Source organism: Perca fluviatilis, chromosome 5 (genome assembly GCF_010015445.1).
Source record: "Perca fluviatilis chromosome 5, GENO_Pfluv_1.0, whole genome shotgun sequence".
Classification (NCBI taxonomy): Eukaryota; Metazoa; Chordata; class Actinopteri; order Perciformes; family Percidae; genus Perca; species Perca fluviatilis.
The window spans coordinates 19,545,679-19,569,503 of record NC_053116.1 but is presented as its reverse complement, the minus strand read 5'-3'; the positions used below and the strand labels follow the sequence as shown (position 1 = coordinate 19,569,503).

Here is a 23,825-nt window from a genome sequence, read left to right as displayed (position 1 = left end):
CACGGACATGTTGACATGCTGATAATATTCCTGGAGAACGAGCAAAATAAGACAAAGTGGAGTGGTTCCTCAAAAAAGAAGCAGCGGATTAATCACATATATCAGTATTAAAGTCGTCAAGAGAGGCAAATTGCTTAAACACACAAAATGTGCATGCTGGGATTATGGAGTCTAGAGAGAAAGAGTTACAGAGAGGGCGCAGAAGAACACTGTCATCAGCTTTGTTATCACTATGTGATTTAAATCAAATAAATGTATGAGCATCAACTGAAATCTTGAATACTATGCAACTTATCAAAGTAAGGAAAAAGAAATTGTAAAAAAAATATATATATACTGTATATTTCTGACTACATGTTCATTTTGCAGTTGACAGCAGCTCTAGTCCTGCAGTACACCCTTCTTTTTCTTCCACTACCTTAATAAACACAACATATTTGTGCATTATTTGTACAAAATAGCATATTATCACGACTAATGAAAAAAAACTGGAAATGAAAGCCTACCAAAAAAAGCTCATTTTGTTTTTGCTTTACACTGTATCAATCAAACATTATCTGTATAGCATCTTTCATATAGGTTAGTGAAAAAAACAGCATTTTTTTTGCTTGATAGAAGTCTTTTTTTCTTGATACTAGTTTATTTGAACTGTCAGATAAGCTATTAGATAAGACAGCAATAGGTTTTAATATAAGACATTTCACAAAAACATAATTTTATATTTCTGCAGAAGGCAGTCATGTTTGTGTTGGCGAAAGATCTATTTTTGTTCTGAATATGTATTTTAGTCACACTAACCAGATTTAAGAGCATGACAAATTATCTAATTTAGAAGTGGAAATGATTTTGTATTTCAGTTTTTTTATTAAAATGAATTACGTATTTGGCTGACAACAGTGGAAGAATGATTCTTGCTGTGTGTGGATGAGTTTTTTAAAAATAGTTTCCACTCAGTACATCAATTATACAGCGCTTAAAGTTTTAATTTGATTAAGCATTCCTTTTTTTTATTTCCAAATGTCATGCATTTGTCATACTTGTTAAAAGGATGTTCATGTAGTTTAAGTGCCTTTTAATTCTTATACATATTGGCCTTTTCAGAAATTTGTAAATAAAATATTTTGTTTGTGTTAGCTATAGGTTGTTTGTTAAAGGGTGTTTTTTTAACAAATACATAACAAATTAAGCGCTATAGTATTTCTCCACTGGAATTACATTATTGGATAATGCTTTTAGACAATCGTGTGGGGAGATATATTATCAGAAAACTTTACAGACGTTTTTGGCTGCTAGTCAAAAATTTCTTAAGAGGGTCGGGGTTGTGCTGGAGGAATTTAGACAAACTCTGTATTACTAACATTTTTGGCTATTGTGCTGTTAACTGTATGTAAACTGCTGTGTTTCAGCATGGTGGAAACAATATGATTCACCTGATCAGTGAACCCCAAGTTGTAGGCTGCTATGGTATTGAAATAAGTTATTTTTGGGTGCATTAATTCAAAATTGTAGGACAAACTCCATCACTTGTTCTTCAGGCTCATTATTTCTCCTTTTGCCCTCTATTTGTCTTTCTTGACTCATGGATGACTTTGTATATCTGTGTGTGTGTGTGTGTGTGTGTGTGTGTGTGTGTGTGTGTGTGTGTGTGTGTGTGTGTGTGTGTGGCTGTGTCGAAGTGGAGGGGGAAGTGTGATGGTTCCAATCTGCTGCCAAGGGTGGGTGATGGCTGAGGCGTTCCAGTGTAACAGTGTGTCAGTGAGGGGGAGACGGCTGCAGATTAGATTTAGCTTTGGGAAAATTGAATAGCTGTCAGGTTTGGTTCAGCACGGCTGGCGATGAGGTGAGGGAAGGGGGTGTGTACTGATGACTGTCCCTCTTTCCCTAACCTCCCCTATCTCTCCATCTCTTCTCCTGCTCTCCTCTTGCCTTCCCCCTCTTGTTCTCATTGACCAAAGCATGATCTTGCTAAATTTGATTCCTCCACTGCTCGTAGAGGGAAGAGAGAAAGGTGTGTGCGTGTAAGATAGAAAAAGAATGGATAAAGAAGGAGGAATGCCGTGTCACAGAGTTAATTATAGCATTAGCAGACGGGAGTGTAGCCTGTGCTGCTATCCTTTCATGTGCTAGCAGGCCAGCTTTAGCCAACACAGCCACTCACTCATACTATAATTAGTGCTTTGTTGGTGAGAAAAGCATGAGAAAGCCAATGTGAATCAAACACCCTCCCTTTACTGTAGAGAGGTCAGGAGCAGGGAGCGAGGCCCTTTGCTACTGGATTAAAGAACTTAAATTCCTAAAGAGCACAACTGCTGACGCTGTGTTTGTGGGCTTAGAAAATCAAGTGTCTTTTGAAGACTTGTTGTGCAGTTTACCTCTTTGATTTATCCCTGATCTCTCTAAGTTCATTTGCCAGTGTGAAAAGTGTTTGATTTAGTAGTTAATTTGTGTTTCTAAGGAGGTTGATTTTTCTTCCCAGTTCCTGAAGTTGCTGCACAAGAAACATGTGCACACCACACACACACACACACACACACACACACACACACACACATACATGCACACGTAGTGTTTGCATACAGTGTAACACATTGTGCTCCGTGCTGTTAGGATGATGAATGTGAACACTGAAGATAAATATCCACTGTCATCTGTCATCGCTTGTTCGGGCCTGGCTCTGCCTCTGCCTCTGTTGGCCTGCAGATAAAGAACATCTCGCCGTGGCTACACCGAACATTAACGGACGCACACAAGTATACAAGCATAGACACACACTCACAGATTTCTGTAATTATGACAGATTGTTCACCTGGTGTACTCCAGACTGGATTGCATGCAGAGAGTAAACATTAGCCATCTTGGTAAAGGGGCGGGACCACTACTATTAAGCACGTGTTCACATTGTGTGAAGGACTGTCTGCGACTTGCAGCTGTCCACATCCATCATGCTGGGTCCAGCCTGTGTGCTGTAGGTAAAGATGGCCCGTATAAAGCAATACACTGAATAGAAGAAAGGACATCAGACCCATTACAGCTATTCCATCAATCACAAGTACTTCCTTACATGCTCAGATAATTCTGCTTTACACGTAATACTCAGAATTGAAGATGAACTGGCACCCCCAGCTCTTTCTTTCTTTCTTTCTTTCTTTCTTTCTTTCTTTCTTTCTTTCTTTCTTTCTTTCTTTCTTTCTTACTTTTTCTCACGTTGTCTCCTTATTACCGTCAACCTTTCTTTCAACTTGTCCCTCTGTCAACATTTTTACCCATGTGTTTTTGTGTCCTTGTGTCTCCCCCTAATTATTTTTCTTTCTTTCTCCCTTTACCTCTCACACTTTCTCTTCTCCTCCCCCTCCATCCCTCTGCTTTAATAATGGATAGGATGCAGCTACGGCACTAAAGAATACATGGGAGGGGATCTTGGGACACGGCAGTGTTTGGCGCAAGTGTTGATGCCTACACCCTTAAAAAAGTAGTTCCGCTGGCCTTGCAAAATGTTGTGCACTCGCTGCACTCTCAAGTGCCCTCAATATGTGTCCCAAGTCACCCCCTCTGCCTCTCCATCACCTCTGCCAACATACACATACACACACACTCGCACAAACACACACTTAGTTTGGCTGAACTTTATGGAGCCCCGCGCTGTGTTCCATTTGCACAACACTTCTCATAGGCCGTGAGAGTGCTGCCAAATCCTCCTGATGACCTCCACCTGTACTTGCTATTATCTCACCAAAACACAAACTTGCTAACAGGGTTTAAGAATACAGTTATGAATAAACAGCCAGTTGGGAGCAGAAACAAAGCTGCTTGAGCAGAAATAAATAAATAAATAAAAGGGTCTTTTGAATGGCAAGTTGAGTTTCAAAGCCCCTCCAGATAGTTACCAACGAGGTAGTCAGTCTCAAATACCACATGAGCATTAAAGACTTGAAAAAAAATATCCCTTTTAAAGTACATTTAGAACAGATAGAAAAAATGTGAGATTAATTTGCAGTCAATCGCGAGTTAACTAGGACACGTGATTAATCACAATTAAAAATGTTAATCGATTGACATCCCTCGAAAAAATAGAAGACCAAAATTGTACCAACATTGGGCATGACCAGAGCATGTGATAGGATTGGCTGGAGCCTGATGGCAACGGGAGCTGGTGAGATTTGCATCTGGATATATCCTGGCAAGATTGCTCCTAGAGAGATGGAACACTTTAAATTGAAGCAGGCTATGTCTAATACATATAGATGAATCTATTCTCTTGGTTGCCATTTGCCAAGAACTATCCTAAATTTCATAGCCAAAGTCAGGGGAGGCAATCATTTGAATAGCACAGTGCAATCTACTCACAACTCCCCTTTGATCCATCCAACTATTTGACAGGAGTAATGGAAAGGAATATACACCTGTAAATACCTGAAAAAAATGCGAGCGGGGGATATTGTACTCTTTCACCAACTGCTCAAAGTCATGAACACACTGTTCTTAGAAATGTCCTCTACACTTTTTAGGCCATTCCTGAACTATAACTTGAATGCTCCATCCATGTGTGACGTTGGAAAAAGTGCATTAGCCACAATTGGGGAAACACATGCACTTAGTTTGCCCTTTCCTGTTACTAACTGAACGATCTCTCCCTCAATACACATTGCAAAAACATTTTTCACTCTATCAGTGTGTGTTTATAGTAGTTTCCTTCTGTGTCTCCTTTACATGTCATGTAGTCTCACATTGCTATCTCCCTAGCCCTGTGGAGTAAGGTCTGGCTACAGCACAGATACATTCTGGGATAGGAGAAAAAAAACCACTCTGGGTTTTTTGTATTTCCTTAAACCAATCACAATCATCTTGGGCGGTGCTAAGTTCCCGAAGCAGCGACAGTGGCATTGCAAAATCTTGGAAAGTAACTTGTTTTGGTGGAACATCTGAACCCAAAAGAAAATAACATATGCAATATTAAACGAAGTTAACTGTTCACACAATACAGTAACATGAGCTATTTAAATTGGCTGGATTCATGGTAATTTGCTCTTATCAATGTATTGCTGTGTGTATTTCGTCCATAGCAATCCCCACCGATCGGTCCCAAAATGATAGGAAATGCCGTAAACATATTCCTTGTAAATCTTTACAATCATTCCCCGAAAGAACCAGGCAGACCTGCCTTATTGCACAATCTAAATGTTATTCAAAACATGATATTTTTAGCATGCAGCTTGCTAGCTCGAAGTTTGTTGTTGTTTCCCATAGTAGATGGATTTTGAGAATGGCAACACACAGAGAGTGGGCGTGAGCCACGCGCAGGATGGCAGCCTCTATCTTGGAAATGTACTTCTATTGATCCAGACTGTTGATGTAATATAATGCATTTACTGGATTGAGGCCTGCACTGGCAAATGTGCAGATGACACTGGTAATGCTGAGCACTGAGTGAGTGACTAAGGATTACTTAGACACAAGGATCAGTATGGATCAATGCTGAGCCATATTGATTACACGTTGTTTTTGACGTGCAGACCGATACTGTGACCGATACTGTGTGGAAAGTACGCAGTTTTTTACTCCCAGGTTAGGCTGTGATTTATAAAATGGTCACAACATGGTATTGGTTTAACTTAATCATTGAATCGCCAACGTTTATTTATTGCTGGTTAATCCTTGGTTATTCCATACATACATAAACTCTACAAAATATCTACAATGGTCTTCTCAACCACTTGGTAAAGCACAGTTTGAGTTGTGATGTCTTGTTGAGTTGTACTTACAGTAACTATAGCTGATTAAGCCATCTCAAGCACTCGGTTGAAGTTAGGCCCCCCAAAAATCCCAGGGTTCATAGCGGTTTTCAGCGCCAGACCTTTTCAGTTGCCTCCTTCTAGGACGTATGTGACCTGGGTATAGTGGACTATTAAAAAAAACAAATAATTATTTTTTTTATATTTACTGTAGAGGGCCTACTAAATGATGGATGTGAAAAGTAATAATTAAAAAAGAATATTGATTCAGCGATAAGTTCAAATGTCTATTTATAGTAAAGATAGTACTGCGACTTTGAGTCCATGAAAAGCGCTATATAAATTCAATTTATTATTATTATTATTATTACTGCAAACTGTTTTATTACCATAACAGAATATTTTCATAAAATACAAAGTTTTCTTATTATAAACTATAAATAAAAGTTGTCAATTTGATAAATCTAATGTATTCTGATGGTATAAATGTATGGCATGGATACGTTTTTAATAGAAATACTGTTGATAGTGGTAATAATGATTTAACAAAACAAAATTTAAGAACAGTAACAGTTTTGGAAGTTGACCACTTCACCCTGATAACGGTGGGTGGTGAAGCTACTGCTCAAAGGGTGTGTCCAATTTTTCATTTCCTGTGTTTGAATACAGAGCAAGTCAGCAATGGTTTGTAGAATACCACAAAAAGATCTGTTGCCCAAAAAACGGTTGAGCTGTTGCACCACCACCCAGAGGAGCAAGTCTGATGAAATAATACGAAGATTGCACTGCATATTATGTGACCTTTTGTCATATGTTTGTCATTTTAAATGGCTGCTTATGGATTTTGGAACCTGTCAAGTTCATTTTTAATGTGATCAACTATGGCTGCCAAATATTCTCTCAAACAACCTAAATAGCCAGCTGTTTTTGGCTAAAAGCAATACGTGAGTATCCTATTTGATATTGACTGGAAATGCAGCCCCACAGAAAATCAATAAACTTTCAATGACTGGGCGATCAAGTTGATGGCTGTATAAAGGCAGGGTTACCGTTAGTTACTGGGAAGGAGGTATGATTGTTGATGCCACTAAGTATTCATTAAGTTAGTTGCGTAGCATCAAAAACCTAAAGTTGAAAAAATATGTGATCAATGAAAAATATTGGATTAGTCCTGCTGGGTTGCAATAGTACAAGCTGTGGTCATGTTGTGTGATATTTGGCACTCTTACAGCTGAGAAACTGACCTCTATTTAAATAGAGGCATTTCTTAACACTGATGCTGACCACATGCATCCATACATTGCTACCTTATTATATTTATACATTATATTATTCTGCATTTTATGTCTTATGTACTGGATTCTCATTTGACTTGCATGTTGCATTTTATACATTTTGTAGTAGCATTGTCAGAGGGAGCCTGTGAATAAGCATTTCATTGCCAACGGCTGCTCCATTGTAATTGTTGGGCATAGCATAAATAAACATGAAACAAAGCATGCACCATCTCAGGCTTGTTCTGGAAGTGTAATAGGGATGGAATTTATATTTACGATATATCAGCCAAAATGAGCTTATTGCAGGTATATTGGTGTATATGTTGGCGATAAATAACGAAAATAAAGAAACTTCAGTACAGAAATGGACAGCTAGGTTTGAAGTATAATTTAGACACAGTGTCTCCATTACATGACAAGCTGATTTTTTTTTTTTTGGGGCATTTCTGCCTTTATGAGTTAGGAAATCTGCGAGAGAGGGGGGGAAGACGAGCAGGAAAACCGTCACAGGTCAGATTCGAACACTGGACCTTCTGCATCGAGGAACAAATCTCTGCACATGTGCGCGCTCTACCAACTGAGCTGAACAGCCACGACAAGCTGGTTTTTTCACTGTCAAAATGTCCTGTTCAGTATGGATAGACGCTTTAAAAAACATCTGAAGGATTGTATCAAGATTATTTATTATATATACACACATATATATATAATTATTATAATAATTATTATTATATTACATTTAAAAAATACTATTGTTGGATTTTTCTAACTCCCAGATATCGATATCAGTATCTTCCTCAAAAATTCAGCATCACTAGGGCTATGCTTGATGCCATATAAAAGTGATCATATATATACTGTAATATGTGGTGAGTTGTTGATGCTGTAAATGTTCTTAAATGTATTCCATTATAAAGTGTACATCATATTTAGTGTATATTTTATGATCTTAATTTATTTCAAATTATTTATTATTTATTCATATATTCAGTTCACTTCATGGTATCTACTAAAAAACTTTGTGAGGCCTTCAAAGCAAACTCAAATAAAACTGCAGTCCAAAAATTCTTCTTCTTCCCATAATAAATCTCCACTTGCAAGGATAAATATTACCTTAATACATCCACCACAATGTTTTACTCTCCTTCCACTTTCATGCTGGCTGCAGCTAGAATCAATTTGAGACTGTGAGAATGTATGGAGTGGAATAGGGAAGCAGCAGGCCGCATTGTACGTGCTGCTAAGCATGAAAAATGTTTTCCACGACTCTGCTGAAACCAACTGAATGCAGGCAACTACAGATAGACTGTGGACTATTAATCAGTTCCATGTGAACAGATTATACCTGCTCTTGGTGCTATTATGTTTTTGGTGAAGTGAATTATGGCTGTATGGAAGAAAAAGTGGAGTGGAGATGGTAGAGAAGGTACTTCCTCTACCTGCTTCATACATACTGTAAATTACTTATTTATTTATTTTAGTGTAGATATGTTCTCATGCTGGCATAGATGATGTCAGTCTCAGCACTTAAGGAGCTTGTGTGTGTGTGTGTGTGTGTGTGTGTGTGTGTGTGTGTGTGTGTGTGTGTGTGTGTGTGTGTGTGTGTGTGTGTGTGTGTGTGTGTTTGTAGGTAGGGGGCACACCATGATAGCAAGGCATATGAGGACATTGAAAGATGGTGGTCATTAGAGCAGGGATTTGGCACCCACTCTGAGGGGCAATGTTGCATGCCCAACAGACGCAGTGCACCCTGGGACAAACTCCTGAACGTCACTACCAGCTATGCCATAAGGCTTTGTGTGTGTGTGTGTGTGTGTGTGTGTGTGTGGTGTGTGTGTGTGTGTGTGTGTTCAGGCTAGTATACAGCTGTGCAGATGAGAAAGGTGCCTCGGACCATGGTCCGGATCGAAAGACCAAATTTTGGTCCGATCAAAAGAGGTGGTCTCGGTCCGGACCAAACTGAACCATGGTCCGGTTTGTTTATAGTGTGAAAGCATTTTTTGGATGGTTCATACTTTCTGACCAAATACGAGAAGCTCTGGCAGGCTCCCCTTGTGTTACAAGACCGGGGCTTTGCCTGTACGTGAGAGAGAGTGACGGTGAATGTGCTCAGAGCAGACAGCTGTCGGCTATCAGAGCTGAGAATACATCAGCAGTTTACTTGTTAAGTGGTAGTAAATGTACAGTGTATGTTTCCGTTAGTCTCTGAATAAATGCCCCAGAAAGAAAGTTCCTGTGTCTTGCTTCTCAAAATCACAACAAAACAAAAAGAGCCGCGGCAGTCAGTTGAAAAAACTCCGACACAGAGAGAGGATACGAGAGGATCAATTATAAGTATCTGGAGACGCAGCTCACGTATGTGATGACGGCAGGACGTAGTTTTGTCACGTATAGATCTTTAGTGCGCTTTCATAACTGCAGTGTGAAACCAAAACTTACCGGATCAAATGTATACAATGTAACAAAAACATGAACCTTGGTCCGGACCTTGGTTCGGACTTTCAGGTGTGAAAGCCCCCTTAGTCTCTCAGGGGAAGTGTCAAGTCATTTTAAACAAGTGCAATTCAGCTCAAGTTTGTCAGAGCAAGTGTAAAGTCAAAAAAAGACTGTAGGTCACCTTTAAATTAAGCTGCAAGTCCTCATTAACAAATCAAGTTAAGATGTCTTTTAGATATGAATGCTGACCATTTAAATTACACAATATTAGAACATTTTCCTTTCAGAGTCGTCGTTTTTTAGTTACATTATTTGAGACCAAGTCCTTCCAATGTTTAGGCCAAATAATTAAATATGCAAATCATGCATGTTTTTCTCCGATTTATGACTCCCTGCTAAGTTCCACATTTAAGTTGTAAAATTAAACCATTTTCTGTTTTCAACAGTCAATTCTGGGTTTAGCTTTACTGATGATAACACATTTACAGCAGCTGTCACTGCTGTCAACCTCCTCAAGAATAGGAAACAGCTTGTAACTGTTGATAAAGAAATTCTTGTAGGATCATAATGTAGCTGTTGTTATCTGTCTAGACTTAACAGAGCGTTAATCAATCAAAAGCAAAGAGATACGATATATGGGATATTGTTATTAAGCTCGACGCAAGGCAGGATTCCGTTATATTTCATCGTAATCAATCGTCAATTTAATTAAGTTTTAAATAATTCATTATATTCATCTGGCAAGCAAAATGGCACGTGGGATAGTTTAGAATTTTTACTGTATGTGGTCAAGTGTGTATGTTAAACAGGTGCTTTATGATACCTTCAGATGTGACTGAGTAGAGCAGAAATGAAGACCAAAACAATTTGTTTAAAAATAATTGAGTGCAGGGTGTCAAGTGTTAGTGATACCACAATCTGCTTTCCTTCTCATTCTTTTTCAACCTCTAACTGTGAGTCTGACCGTGTGGTAGATGTCCAGGGCCCGGTGACAGACCACAATGAAACCTTTTTCCAGCTTGCTTCTTATGGCACAGTCTATTTCCTATCAGGAGTTGCCCTCTTATCGAGATAGTTAGATTTTTAAGTGGCATGTGGCACGTGACAGTGGCATGTACTTCCGGTACTTCCGTATGCCAATTGCGATTGTGTGTGAATTAATGCCGTAGCAGTAAGTGGAAGAATGTGTGTCTGAGGGAAAAACACAGGACTTTAACCCCAGAGACCGGGGCTCGTTTCCCGCGAGTCACGTTTGCTTTCCCCCGTTCTTCTTTTCGTAAACCTTTCTTTTACGTCTATATTTACGTTATTTTATATATTTTACGTATAGATTTACCTTATTTTATGTATTTTTAAGTTATTTTATATATTTTACGTCTATAGTTTATGTAAAATTCCGGCTGCCACATGCCACTTAAAAATCTAACTCCTACTGCTCTTATCACAGTATGATTGAGTGGTCAGTCAAAGCGATGTGTGTGTGCATGTGTTTTCACAAACCTCCCCATTCATTCACAGCGCATTGATCTCACTTGGAGACACGTTATGATCAATATTATATTCTGATAGATTGCATTATGGTGAATGGAGCAACGATGAAGGTGTGGCCAGTCAGGCAAGAAGAGTTTATGATCCTATGAGTTTTATGTGTGATTAAAGATGTCTTGTTTTATGTCTGTGTGATCAGCATTTACAGTAAGTGTTTGATTTACATTTTGTCTGTGTGTGTGCGTGTGTGTGTGTGCTTTACAATCCGTGGAGAGTGTCTCTGTGCCACCAGATACAAGACTCAGACCAACATGCTTTTGAGGCAGGGAGGACAAGCGTGAAATTAATTGTTCCACTTCATCTCCGGCCAGTGCTCTTCTTTTGAGAGAACAATTTGTCGGCTGGCATACAAGGGAGGGTATGAAAGGAGGAGGGCACAGCAACGATTTTGGTGTTCCTGGGAGATCCTGTGATCTTGCAGTGATTTCCTGCTGTGGATTTGGGCTTGCGTTCCTGTCCCTCGCTCAAGTAACAGACTTGTAGTGGTTGGAGCGAATGCAACATCAGTCAAAATTGCAATTGTTTCAGACAGCCTCTTAACCCCTGTCTGTTTTCCCCTCGTTTGTGCACACAGACGCACACTTAGACACACATGCAGAAGTGGTCCAGTGATAGTTTTTACTGATGGACAAAATGAACATCATGCCTTTGCTCACAGGGAGGATGTGCAATCTTGTTCATATTTAGTCATGTATTATTTATGTTGAATGTAGTAGTAAAACTTAACACGTTTGCGTTCCGTGGAGGCAAACCACCATTGTCAGTCTGTTGGTCTGTCGGTCGCTCTGCCACTTTGGTCCTGACTGAAATATCTCAACAACCATTGTATAAAGGATTGCCATGAAATGTTATGGTCCCCAGAGGATGAAGCCTTCTGAATTTGGTAATCCCTAATTTTTTGTTTCATAATGCCACCATGAGGTTGACATTTGTGGTATTATAGTAAGTGAAATATCTCAACGACTAATAGGCAGATGCCATTACATGTGTACAATCGATAATGCCCTCCTCAAAGTAATTACATTTCCATCAGCCTCAGCTGTACTTTGTGTTTAGTGCTAATTAGCACATGCTAAACTAAGATGGTAAGATGGTGTTGACAGAAGTGGTCCAGTGACATTGTGGCAGAAAGCAGAATTAACTTCAACCACCACATGATGCCTCTGGGTCCTACCTCTTCTCTTTTTCTATCCTCACCTCCTCTCTCCTTGTCTCTCTATCCCCACTCCCCTTCTCCTCCTCCCCTAGTCTTGTTGGCTGTAATTACAAACATGGCTTTGGGGAGTCAGTGGCCCTTTGTATGAAATTATGACACTTTTGTTCTCATGAACAACTTTTAGGAGAATACATGTTCTTGCACTGTAGGCACAAGGTTTTACTGTAGCTTGCATTACTGGACACATACAGGCACCTGGAAGCATGCACACACAGAAAGTGAACTTCATACAGAAGGAAATGACTTCCCAAGGGTGGATTTCTGTCCTAAATAATTCAGGTCTACGTCTGACATATTTAAAATGTGTTCAACCAATTAAATATTGTCTATATATATATATATATATATATATTCTCCACATGTTGGAATTTGAATTTTGTGGGGGGTCTAGTTTTAGCTCTAGATGGGGTGGGGTAGGGGGACAATAATGTCTGTAGATTTTTATGACTTTATGTATCTGTATTGTATACTGTAAATACTTTGTCTGTATTTTATTGTGCCATCTACCTGCCCAGGGACTACGGGCGGAAACTAGCAATTTGCTATAACCTGGCACAAGACATCTATTGATGTTTTTTGTGCACTGTCCCTGTTCAAATAAATAAATTACAATTACAATAGTAGATGTATTCAGACCCCTTAAAAGGGTTAAAAGTAACAATAACACAATTCAAAAATACTCAGGCAGATTGGTGCCATTTACAAGTTATTGTAAATTATTATATTATATAATTATTCTTTTATTATAATATACTAATGCATTCATATGTAAGCAGTATTTTAATGTTGTCTAGTGGCTAATTTTAACTACTTACGTATCTTATGTTTTGTAGGTAAAGTCTTAATCTGCAAATGAACTGCAGGTGTAACTATAGGTGATACATGTAGTGGTGTATAAAATTCAATATTTCTCTGTAAAATGTAGTGTTATAAGCATGACATAATATGGTATAATAAAGGAATCCCCATTATTCTACTGGTAAAGGGGATTGTGATTTTAATAGCAAAGTACAGTTATTGGAATCTTACTGCTGATGTCAAATACTGCTTTATAGCATTGTTTTACATTTGTTTTGAATCATTTATTTAATATTGCAAACATTGTGATTTGCAGCTACGACATACCTTACAAAATTCATACTCAGTAACATATGGAAGACTGATGCTAATCCTTGAAATTGATATTTATGTGCTGATGCATGGATAAATGAAAAAAGGAGTCATTTTGAAAGGAGTATTGCTAAGAGTGAGAAGTAGTCCCTGATACTCCAGTTCCTTTCTGAGCATTTTCTTACCCAATTTCATCGTCTTCCATTTCTTCCCTACTCCGTTATTGTCGATCATCAGTATCTTGAGGGAACATGGAGAAACTATTACTAGAAAGTTTGTCACGCACACTAGAAACTTTCGTGTGTATACCGCAATTGCTCATTTCAGCAGCCTCAGTACATCAGAGAGTCTGTTAAGGGGACTTATTGGTCTCTGTGTAGTCTATTCTCGTCTCCTCCAACACACGCACACACACACACGCACACACACACGCACACACACACACACACACACACACACACACACACACACACACACACACACACACACACACACACACACACACACACACACACACACACACACACACACACACACACAGGGTTTTCTGAGCCGTGTCTCTTTTGTTCATCAAACCAGACTCATCCACTTGTAGCCAGACAAGCAAGCAGAAGCAAACAAAAGAGACAGGGCTGCTTTTTGTGAATGAAAACCAAATAACATAGCTTGAATAAGACAGGATACTATGGCACAGACTAGTAATTCAGAGTTTTATGCTTGGCGTCTTGGCACATGCTTCCGCCCCTCCTGTTCTGTTGTGAATGTTCAGCTTCATTTAGTAAGCCAGAGCAACGAGAAACATCTGTGCGACAACAATATCAATAACATTGTTTGTGTTTTGGCTTTTTCATTTACATTTAGGTGTAAATTATTGTTTCTTTATTTAATAATTAATACTGTTTTTTTTCCGATTGCTTAAGTACTATTTTGAAAGCAGGGACCGGTTTTTCAAAACACTACACACAATTAGCACAACAACACACCGAAATAGCAGAAGACCTCAGACCCTTTGCAAAATGAAATAAAAAATTTTTTGAAAACCATATTTTGTTACCATATGAAACACTTCTGCAAGTAATTCTGTTTGAACCAGTTACACACTGCTGTTGCTAACCTAAAATGCTTTTAGCAATTCTACTTCTCAATGCAAATGTACATTAAGTTCACCAAACACTACACAAGACCAATGCTGCAGATTGAGGAAAAGTGCATAACACTGTTAGCTCAGCAAACAACAGACAAACTAAAAAATAAAATACTGTATCCAGTACAGGTCACAATTACATAAAAAAAAAAAAAAGATCTGAAAAAGTACATAAAATACTAGACATTATCTCTTCGCCTAGCTGGATCTGGCCAGAGAATTTCATCAACATCACAGGCGATATGTCCTCATTGGCAAGACAACTTGGGAAGAACCGTCTTGAATGTTGAATCCATCCTTGCACAGCTGCAAGTCAACCTGTTCACAGGCGTCCTCCATGACCTGAATGAGGGGTACCTCTACCTCCTTCTCCTCTTCTGTGGATTCCCCCTTTCACCCTCCCTCTTCTTCTGGCTCCTTCCATTTTGGTTGAAGGCAGGTGAACTTACGTGCTACATTTTTCTAGTGCTTAAACCTGATTGGTGGGTCTACAATTAAGCAATCATGTCTTTATGCACCTGATGGCTGGGTTTCACGGATTGGCTCACAGGTGTGGTAATATGACACTCAGTGCTTTGGAATTGCAAGGAAGTGACATCATGATATACTTCTGTGTCTAATGTATAGTGTGTTTAGTGTTTTGCAAATCAATGTGTGCATTTTTTTTGCAAAAAGTGTGAGGCTGACATTGTGCTTATTGTGGTGCACATCTGTGCCAATGTTTTGCTCCTTGAGTGTAAGGTTTTGATAATTGTCAAATAAAGTCAGAAATCCAAAGTGTTTATATGTCTGTGTGCAGATGTTGGAGTGTGAACAGAGAGAGAGAGAGAGAGAGAGAGAGAGAGAGAGAGATAATCAAACAGCAAGGAGGTTGTGTGAGAGCGGAAAGAGGACAGTGGGCTCTGGTGACGCGTTAAATGAGCTGGGATTTGGGGGACTGGGGTTCAGTCTTAGTGTGAAATGAAGTTTTTCCCCTTCAATAATCACTTCATTATCAAAACCCAAGGAAATGGCACACATGGATACAAACACATGCTGTATTATGTCATTCAGGAGTCTAAACTCTAACTCTACTCACTTCATTGTAATGAATGACCAACAGAAGAGAAACAAAACAAAACAGATGCATGCATGTACCTACTGTATCTTGCCTTCTATTTTTACATATATCTTTCGGGTCTACTGTGTACCTATTGTATTATTTATTGAGTTTTTTTATGCATGTGGGTGCATGTGTGTACATTCAGCCTTGCACATGTCTCTGTTTCTGTGTGGTAAAAAGCAGCCTGGATATGGGGAATCTAGCCTCTGATTGTTGTCCCACAGTCAGAGCACACTGTGTAAGAGAGAGATTAGCAGCATCAGCTCATTCATGTGATGCGGCACAGCAGAGGGGTGAGGGGGGAGAAAAAGTGAGGGATTGAGTTACCACAGACCATACAATATGTGTCACCACTGCTGGTCTCTGTCTTCAACACACTTGAAACTACTTTTCGCAGTGGACACATGAGGTACTCTGATATATATATACTGTTACATTTCTTCTTTTTCTATTTCTTCGTTTTTTTTGTCTAAAGATTTTTTGTGGCATTTTTAGGCCTTTATTGTTGATAGGACATCTAAGACTTGAAAGGGGAGAGAGAGGGGGAATGACATGCAGCAAAGGGCCGCTGGTCGAACTGAACCCACAGCCTCTGCGTCGATGACTGAGCCTCTGCGTATGGGCGCGCGCTGTACCAGCTGAGCTACCCAGGCGCCCGAGAAATACATTTCTGACTGGGCTGTAGTTTTGTTCATGGGCAGAAGGTTATTCCGGGTTAGCAAAGCACCATTTGATACTCAACCTCTAGCTGTCCCATTGGAGCTGCTCTGCAGTAAAGAGACTAAGACTGGCTGCACAGGGCAGCTTCAAGGTGTGACTGTATACTGTATGCAACACACTGAACCCCACCATCCTAAGCTGCTGTCAGTCACTTATAGTGTGGTTAATGACATTATTGCTAGCTAACTGAAAAAGATTAGAAAATCATCTAACAAAAGGGAATGTTTCAGTTACAGCTGAAGACTGTCTAATCCTGTCTGATCACTCATGTTTGCGATGCCCTGTGAACTCCAATGTAAAGGATTTATACAATGGAGGTGAACGGAAATTAGTTTGTGGTGCTCACTGTGTGGAAGGATTATGTTTAAAAGCATTTTTAAAAGGATCTTTCTTGAGAAAGGTCCTAAGAAAAGTCTACATCAGATTCAGGACATGTTCTTTAACTACTGAATTTTTCACACCTGTGTTCTTATAATGATGAATCCCATTATCCTCATAAATTCAAAGTGTGTGTTCCTAATTGACAAATGAAAGCCCATTCCCTGTTATTGGGGTGGCAGCAGAAATCCCAGAGGTAGATATTTAAAAGCCTAGGCGAATTAAACCAAAATGATCTGCAAGAGGTTAGTAAGAAAGTGTGTTGTTGTCATTTACTTTAACTGATTTATTAAAAGAACAACCCACAACCCCAAAGAAATCTCCCTGGTGAATTGAATACATCTACGACTGGTAAATTAGGCCAGTATCCAGGTGCACAAATCAGCAAATAGAACAATATTTGGGGAAAAGGGAATAGAAACATTACTTTGTGCTCAACAGCAATTTAGGCCAAAACAGGATTCTTGGGATATAGCATCTATCAGGGTTGGGTACAGAACTCAGGCACAGACTGGAGTTGGTGCAAAATAATCAGTTTTATTACACAGTGAGAGTGAGCTGGCAGTTGGGGGTGCTGGGTCCGAAGCTGGCTGGGGCTGGCAGTAGAGGTGTTGGGTCCGACGATGGCTGAACAGGCAATGGATTCTGAAGATGAATTATTTCTGGAACACGGAGCAGGTCAGAACAAGAACAAGAAACTTGACTTGAAACAAATAACAAAGGCTGGTGAAATAGCATACTGGTAGTAAACAACAATCCGGCAGAGAGAGGGAAGTCAGACTGGTCTTTAAAGGCAGATGATGAGCAGATGAGTTGCAGGTTGATTTGGGATTGGTGCCAGGTGCGGGGAGAGAGCAGCAGGAGGGCGTGTGTCCACACACTGTGGAGAATGATGCTACGTTTACACGTGGCCGGCTATTTTCATGAACAGACATTTCAACCTCTCCGTTTTCAAAAATAACATCGTGCACAGCTGTCAGTTTTCCGAAAAGTGTTCGTTTACATGTACCCGTGTAGATATGCCGTCAAGAGCATGCCAAACCTGTAGGTGGCGGTGTAATCTCCACTCTGGCTGGAGGTTTTAGAAAGACTCGTTTTCAGGGGTGAATTCTCCGTTTGCGTATAAACAAAGGGCACAAATGAAGGGAAATGTCTCCATTTTTTAAAATAACCATGTACGTGTAAACAGGGCCTGAAGGTGACACAGAAACACAAACAGAAAACCAAAACACACCAGTCACACTGCAGGCATAACAAAATGAAGAAATAAAACAAAACCCATTCACACACCAGACTGTCACCAGGGCGTGACAGCATCACTTCTCAGCAGGAGATGAGCAGCTAAACTAGTGGACATAAACAGGTGCACCAGCCTAGCGATACATCCCAATACAAACCCCAACCTTCAAAGCAAACACATTTTATCACTTTTAACTGTACAAAAAGCAACTGTTGTATTACAATATTATTTCACCTATTTTGCCAATAAAGCCAGTTGTAGAAGCTTTCCTGTCCCCTCTCCTGTGAAATGGTGGTTCTGGATGTATGTCAGTTGGCTTTCCTGTGATATTGATGTGATGTGAAGAGGATAGCTTCAGGCTAATTAGGCTTGGTCTGCCCTGGACTCGGCTCTGGTCAGCCTGACTGAACATAGCGCTGCAGACAGCCTGTGGTCAGCTGGACCCTCTTAGCCTCTCACTGGCCACACGGACGTGATAGCAAACACATAAACACTTTGGCTCAGGCCGTGGGCACTCAGTGCTTTCCTTATGCCTTGGAATAGTAAAGTGAAATATCTGTCAGTTCTGGGCCAGTTTAAAAATATAAAGATTTCAATAGAAAAGACTTTGGAACTGTCTTTAGAGAGAATTCCTAGCTGTGAAGTCAGCCCATTCATTTGTATAATTAGCAAAGGAAGTGAGTGCAGTATAGAGAAGAAGAGGGATGATAGAGGAAACAGGGGGATAGACAAACTAGAGAGAAGAAGAAGCTTTAGGGAGCTGGTAAATGGGAATGGAAAGAGAACATTGGTGACAAAACCAGTCAAGCCAGTTCAGGTTTGAGCTGCTGCCGAGCTTTAACAGCCCACCACCGCAAGCCAGGAACGAGGATTGGCTTAAAACCTGTTCCTCTGACACACTGCAGTTGTCAGTCAGCCAGTGGGATTATCACTCTGATTTTCATACGGTTACGGTCGCTGCGTTTTGGATTTCTGAGTCATCAGCCAGTCTCTTTGATTGGCCACAGAAGATGTTACTTGAGGCTGCAATTAATTAGCACTGCTGTTGGGTCAGGGACTTTGAAAGGTTTGTTTGAAAAATGTTAAACGTGGTTGGGGTAGTTGTCACGCAGAACAATTCTGAAGAAAGCAATTGTATCTAAAAGAACATTAAATTCACATGTATCCAGGTGCGTCTTCCCATTGTTTTGTAGGATTTCTTTCTTTCTTTCCTTGCCTCTTTATGTCTGATCCAATCTGTACCATATGCAAAGCATTTTTGGATGGCTGCACCAGAGCTTTTAAAGACAATTTTGATACTCCAAACTGTGACATGCAAATGAAATTGGCAGCGAAGGCACCATTTCGGCAGCGTTTCAAAGGCGCACAGACTGTTCAGTGTTATGGTTGTGAACAGAGTGTTGATGCTATGATATGGAGATAAAGATGGAACAGTGAGTGTTTACCCTGATGAACCTGATTTTATTCAACCCTTCCCTGGCTTCTTACCATTAGTAGCTCTTCGCTCTTCCTGCTGCTGTTACTTTAAATTTCTCCTTTTCCACTTATTTGGAAAGTCAATAGGTGAACTCCATTATCACCACAGGCTTTATTATACTATAAGTTGGACGTTAGTCTCTTTAAAAAGTACCTTGATAAATCAGACCCTCTTTTCTCTAATCACTATAATTGCTATCACAAATCCCTTCCACTTTAGCTCTTATTTTAATTCTATATTAAGCCAAATGTAAATTTAGCGATTTGAACCTGATTCCCTCTACTTGTGCCCACCTGCAGCTCTTCAAATACAAATAGCATTTCACACCGCCCTCTGACCTACCACTTCAATATTATCTTCCTCTGTTCATCCATCATCCATCATCCTAATCCTCTACTTTCTACCTTCATGTTTCACCCTTAACATCCCTCCACCTTCCCTTTCTTCCATATCCTACCTGTCTTTGCATCTCTTGAATCTCTTTGCTCTCCCTGTCTTTCTTCTCTATCTCTCTCCTGTCTCTCTCTTTGTTTCCCTTTTATCTTTATATTCCCTTTCTCATGTGTTTGTCTGTCTGGCTTTGTCTTTCCTTCGTGATGGAGGCAATCAAGCAATGTACCAATAATTCTAGCAAGATAACAATCAATGATCAAATTCAGCGTCCCCTTCACAGTGTTTTTTGTGCTCGATAGTTTTTTTTCCCCCCAGTGGCATTGCACAATACACTAACTAGTCTCACTCAAGTGACTCAACATTTTGCTCAGCCTCTCTGCTTTTACTTAAAAACCTTCAGCTACAGCTAAATAATTCACCCTCATCATACGATATGGTATGAAGCAGAAAAATATTCCTCTTTGTTTGGTGATGTCCTGCAGTTTTTCAGATGATTGCCTGAATCCAAAAGCTGTCCCTGTTCCTCCTCCTACCTTGATTTCTCTCCTCTGCTCTCCCCTGCTCGTCATGTGTGTTGCTGTACAGGAGCAGCTAAGATCATGTGTCTAAGCAGGTTGGCATAACATTAGAGGGGGCATGCTATTTGATATGGCGGTAATCTCCTGTTAAATCCCTCAAGAGTGAAACACAGCCGCCTGCAGCTTAACAGAGATTTCAAAAATGGGTTTCTTCTCTTCTTCTTTCTCTCTTTTTTAGTATACCTCCTCACTTAGATCAGCTCTGCATGTGTGTGTGTGTGTGTGTGTGTGTGTGTGTGTGTGTGTGTGTGTGTGTGGCATGTATGGGTGTGGAATTAGCGAGACTTAATGTCACTGTCCCCGGTTAAGGCGCTGGTTAAGTTAAGCACCCTAGTATTGGTTTATTGTGGAATAATGTGATTTAATGTAGAGGGGCAGCGGTGTGTCATCAATTTTAAATGTGTGGTTGGTAAAACTTGAAGGAGGCTGATAATTCTCTTGGCTGAGCTGATTAGTTTCGTTTGTATGTACATTAGTTTAGAGAAGCAACTCCTACTAGGCTATATTCCACTTTTGAACCACTGATAATGCATTTTTGGTGTTTGGTTTTATTTTGTAACGTTGCCATTGCTGCTTCTGGCTACTCTGAATATTCAACACCTATTGCATGTTTGTAAATCCTGGAACAGGAATCCCTTAGTGTTTCCTCAGGTTTTCTCCAATTCATTTCCTGAACTCTTTTTTTATCTCCTTTTTCCTATCAAAGATCTACTGTATCGGATAGATTGGGTCATAATTATGCTGTAAAGAGCCTTCTTAGAACTTGTGATTAAAGTTTATATAAATAAACTACTTTTTACGTACCTCCAGAAAATACCTACAAAAAATGAATGCTTTCATTACTCATAATAAAATGTGTTTTAAAGACATTAAAGTGCCCATATTATGCTCATTTCAGGTTCATAATTGTATTTTGAGGTTGTACCAGAATAGGTTTACATGGTTTAATTTTCAAAAAACACAATTTTTTTGTTGTACTGCACATTGCTGCAGCTCCTCTTTTCCCCCTGTGTGTTCAGGTCTCTGTTTTAGCTACAGAGTGAGACATCTCACTTCTGTACCATCTTTGTTGGCAGTCGCACATGCACAGTAGCTAGGTAAGGATCACATCAGCTAGTCAGGTCAGTTACAAGGCAGGATTAGCCGGGAGACTTCTTCTAAACGAGGGCGCACTTCCATCTTTGCGTGGAATATGTGCAGAACAGGGACATGTAAGTAGTTCTTTTGTAGATTATGGTGAACTTGTGTGTGTTGTAGCAGTGTTTTGCCATTGAGAACGAGGTAGCATGCTAGCGCTAGCATGCTAGCGGTTAGCCACCTCGTCTTGGCTACTGACATAGAAAGCCCTGCAGATTTTGAACAGCTCACCCTGAGACTGAAGGCAGGAATCATTCAGAAACCCGTATTTCACTCAAAACAGCATGGATGTTTTTTTTTCCAAGTTTGTATGTGTGTGGAAGCACCAGAGACACAAAATAACATCCCAAATCCCAGAATTTATTTTTTTTCATAATATGGGCACTTTAAACACATGACTCATGCAAGTAGTTTGAATATGGGGTTATCATATTTTCCCCATCACCTTGCTTTGCCTGAGAAATATGGTTATTTGTCAGATATGAGCAAAACATTACTGTAGACAGGAGACTGAACATTAGCATGAGCTCACACTGGGAGGTCCATGCTACAAACTATCACATGTAGTGTAAAGCAAAGTAATACTCGCCTATTTGGAGTTTCATGTAATGAAAACACATTGTTCAGTGGTTTAAGTGTTGCAGTAATTAAAACCTGATACCATGAATGTGTTGTTTTATTTCAGAAATACAAGGAGTTTGAGCGGGCAGTGCGGGTGGAGGAGATTGGCGGACTGCGGCTGGTGAAGAGGCTGGCAGAGGACATGGAGGAGATGTTTCACAAGAAAGCCCAGGCAATGAAGGTACCTTAATCGTCATCTATCACACTTAACCTACAAGTACCTTAGAATTGATCAAAACACTTCAAATACAGAACAACTCCTATAAAAGCACAGGGAAATGTAAAGATGTATTTAACAACAATCTACATTTCACACGTACTGTAGTACATAATACATAACAAAAAACATAATATGAAGTATAACATTTTTAGTTGTATTGGTACATCTATTCCCAGAGAGGCTGGGAATGAAAAAGCAAAGGTACTTGACTGCACTCAGCTCAGTAAAATCACTTGGTAAAGTACTTATTTCCCTCTGCTGACCCTATTCGATGTCTGAAGAAGTGCTGTAGTGTCACATTGCCACAGTGAAACCAGACGCGTCATGTGTTTGCTGTGTGTATGTGTGAGATAGATATGTGAAAGAGCGGGTGCTGTGGGTAAGGTGACAGACAGAGAGAGGCGGTGAGCCACCCATTAGTGTCCGTGCCACTTTATTGATCTACTAAGACCAAACATCAGTATCTAAGAGGCCACTTTAAGAAAAAGCTCTAAACTAAGCTTAAATCATTTGATTTTGGTTTTGTATGCGTTTATCACTTGTTTTTTCAATTCTGCGGGTATGTGGACAGGACAGTGTTAGTATATTGGGTTGGACAAGTACTGGGCTTGAGTATACGTTTTAGGTATACTTCTACTTAAAACAAAAACAAACAAAAAACCATTTCACATAGGCATATACTTTTTACTCCACTTCATTTATTTGACAGTTATAGTCAACAGTTATCTTGCGGATGAGATTTTACATGCTAAACATATGATCTGCTAATTAAATATGCATTTTTATATTTAATTTAAGTAACATTTACGTAAAAATTTAAATACCACTAATATATGCATGCATCAGCCATAATAATGCAATAATTATATGATACATAAACCCTGAAGGAAGCCATTCTGCATAACGAGCACTTTTGCTTTGATTCAAATTTCTTTAATAATTCTTGCGAACTTTTACTTAAGATTTGGAATGCCACACTTTCACATTTTAGTGTGCTTTTTTTTTTTTATATTGTGGTATGTCTGTCTTTTCTTAGATAAAACAATTGGAATGCTTCATTCACCATTGTTGTCATATGTAAAGTATGAACACACTTGTCCACAACTTTGCGTGAGCATGTCCGCATGTATGGATATGTATGTTTGTCAATGTTGTAACAGGTGCAGTTCAGGATGTGTCCACGGTGCACTGCCTCTCTGGCTGCAGCTCTAGCTCCAGGTGATAGATCTTATCAGGACAACATGGTGCTGTTAACAGAAATTGGATTTCTCTCTGAGAGTCGGGTGCATGGATACAAGCTGAAAGGAAAGTGAGGGAGGAGAGAGAGAGAGAGAGAGGGGGGGGGCACAAATAGTGACAAGCCATTTCCGTGCTTTAGCTTTACTCGTGCCTGTGTTATTATTCTTATGTATGGTACCTTTGCCTGCTCAGATTGCATGACCATGCCTGATGCACCGTGTTACATTCCCTTTGAAAGCATTCACATTTCCACCCGTCCA

General features: G+C 39.7%; 1 protein-coding gene across 1 annotated transcript in view; it reads left to right on the top strand.

Annotated features, from left to right (window-relative positions):
* The window catches only part of cacna2d3a (calcium channel, voltage-dependent, alpha 2/delta subunit 3a), a 136,947-nt gene that overhangs the window by 6,071 nt on the left and 107,051 nt on the right, over positions 1 to 23,825 (top strand). Inside the window, exon 3 of the mRNA XM_039800316.1 lies at positions 22,171 to 22,287. Coding sequence (XP_039656250.1) covers positions 22,171 to 22,287 — 117 coding nt within the window. The remainder of the gene's footprint in view (positions 1 to 22,170; positions 22,288 to 23,825) is intronic.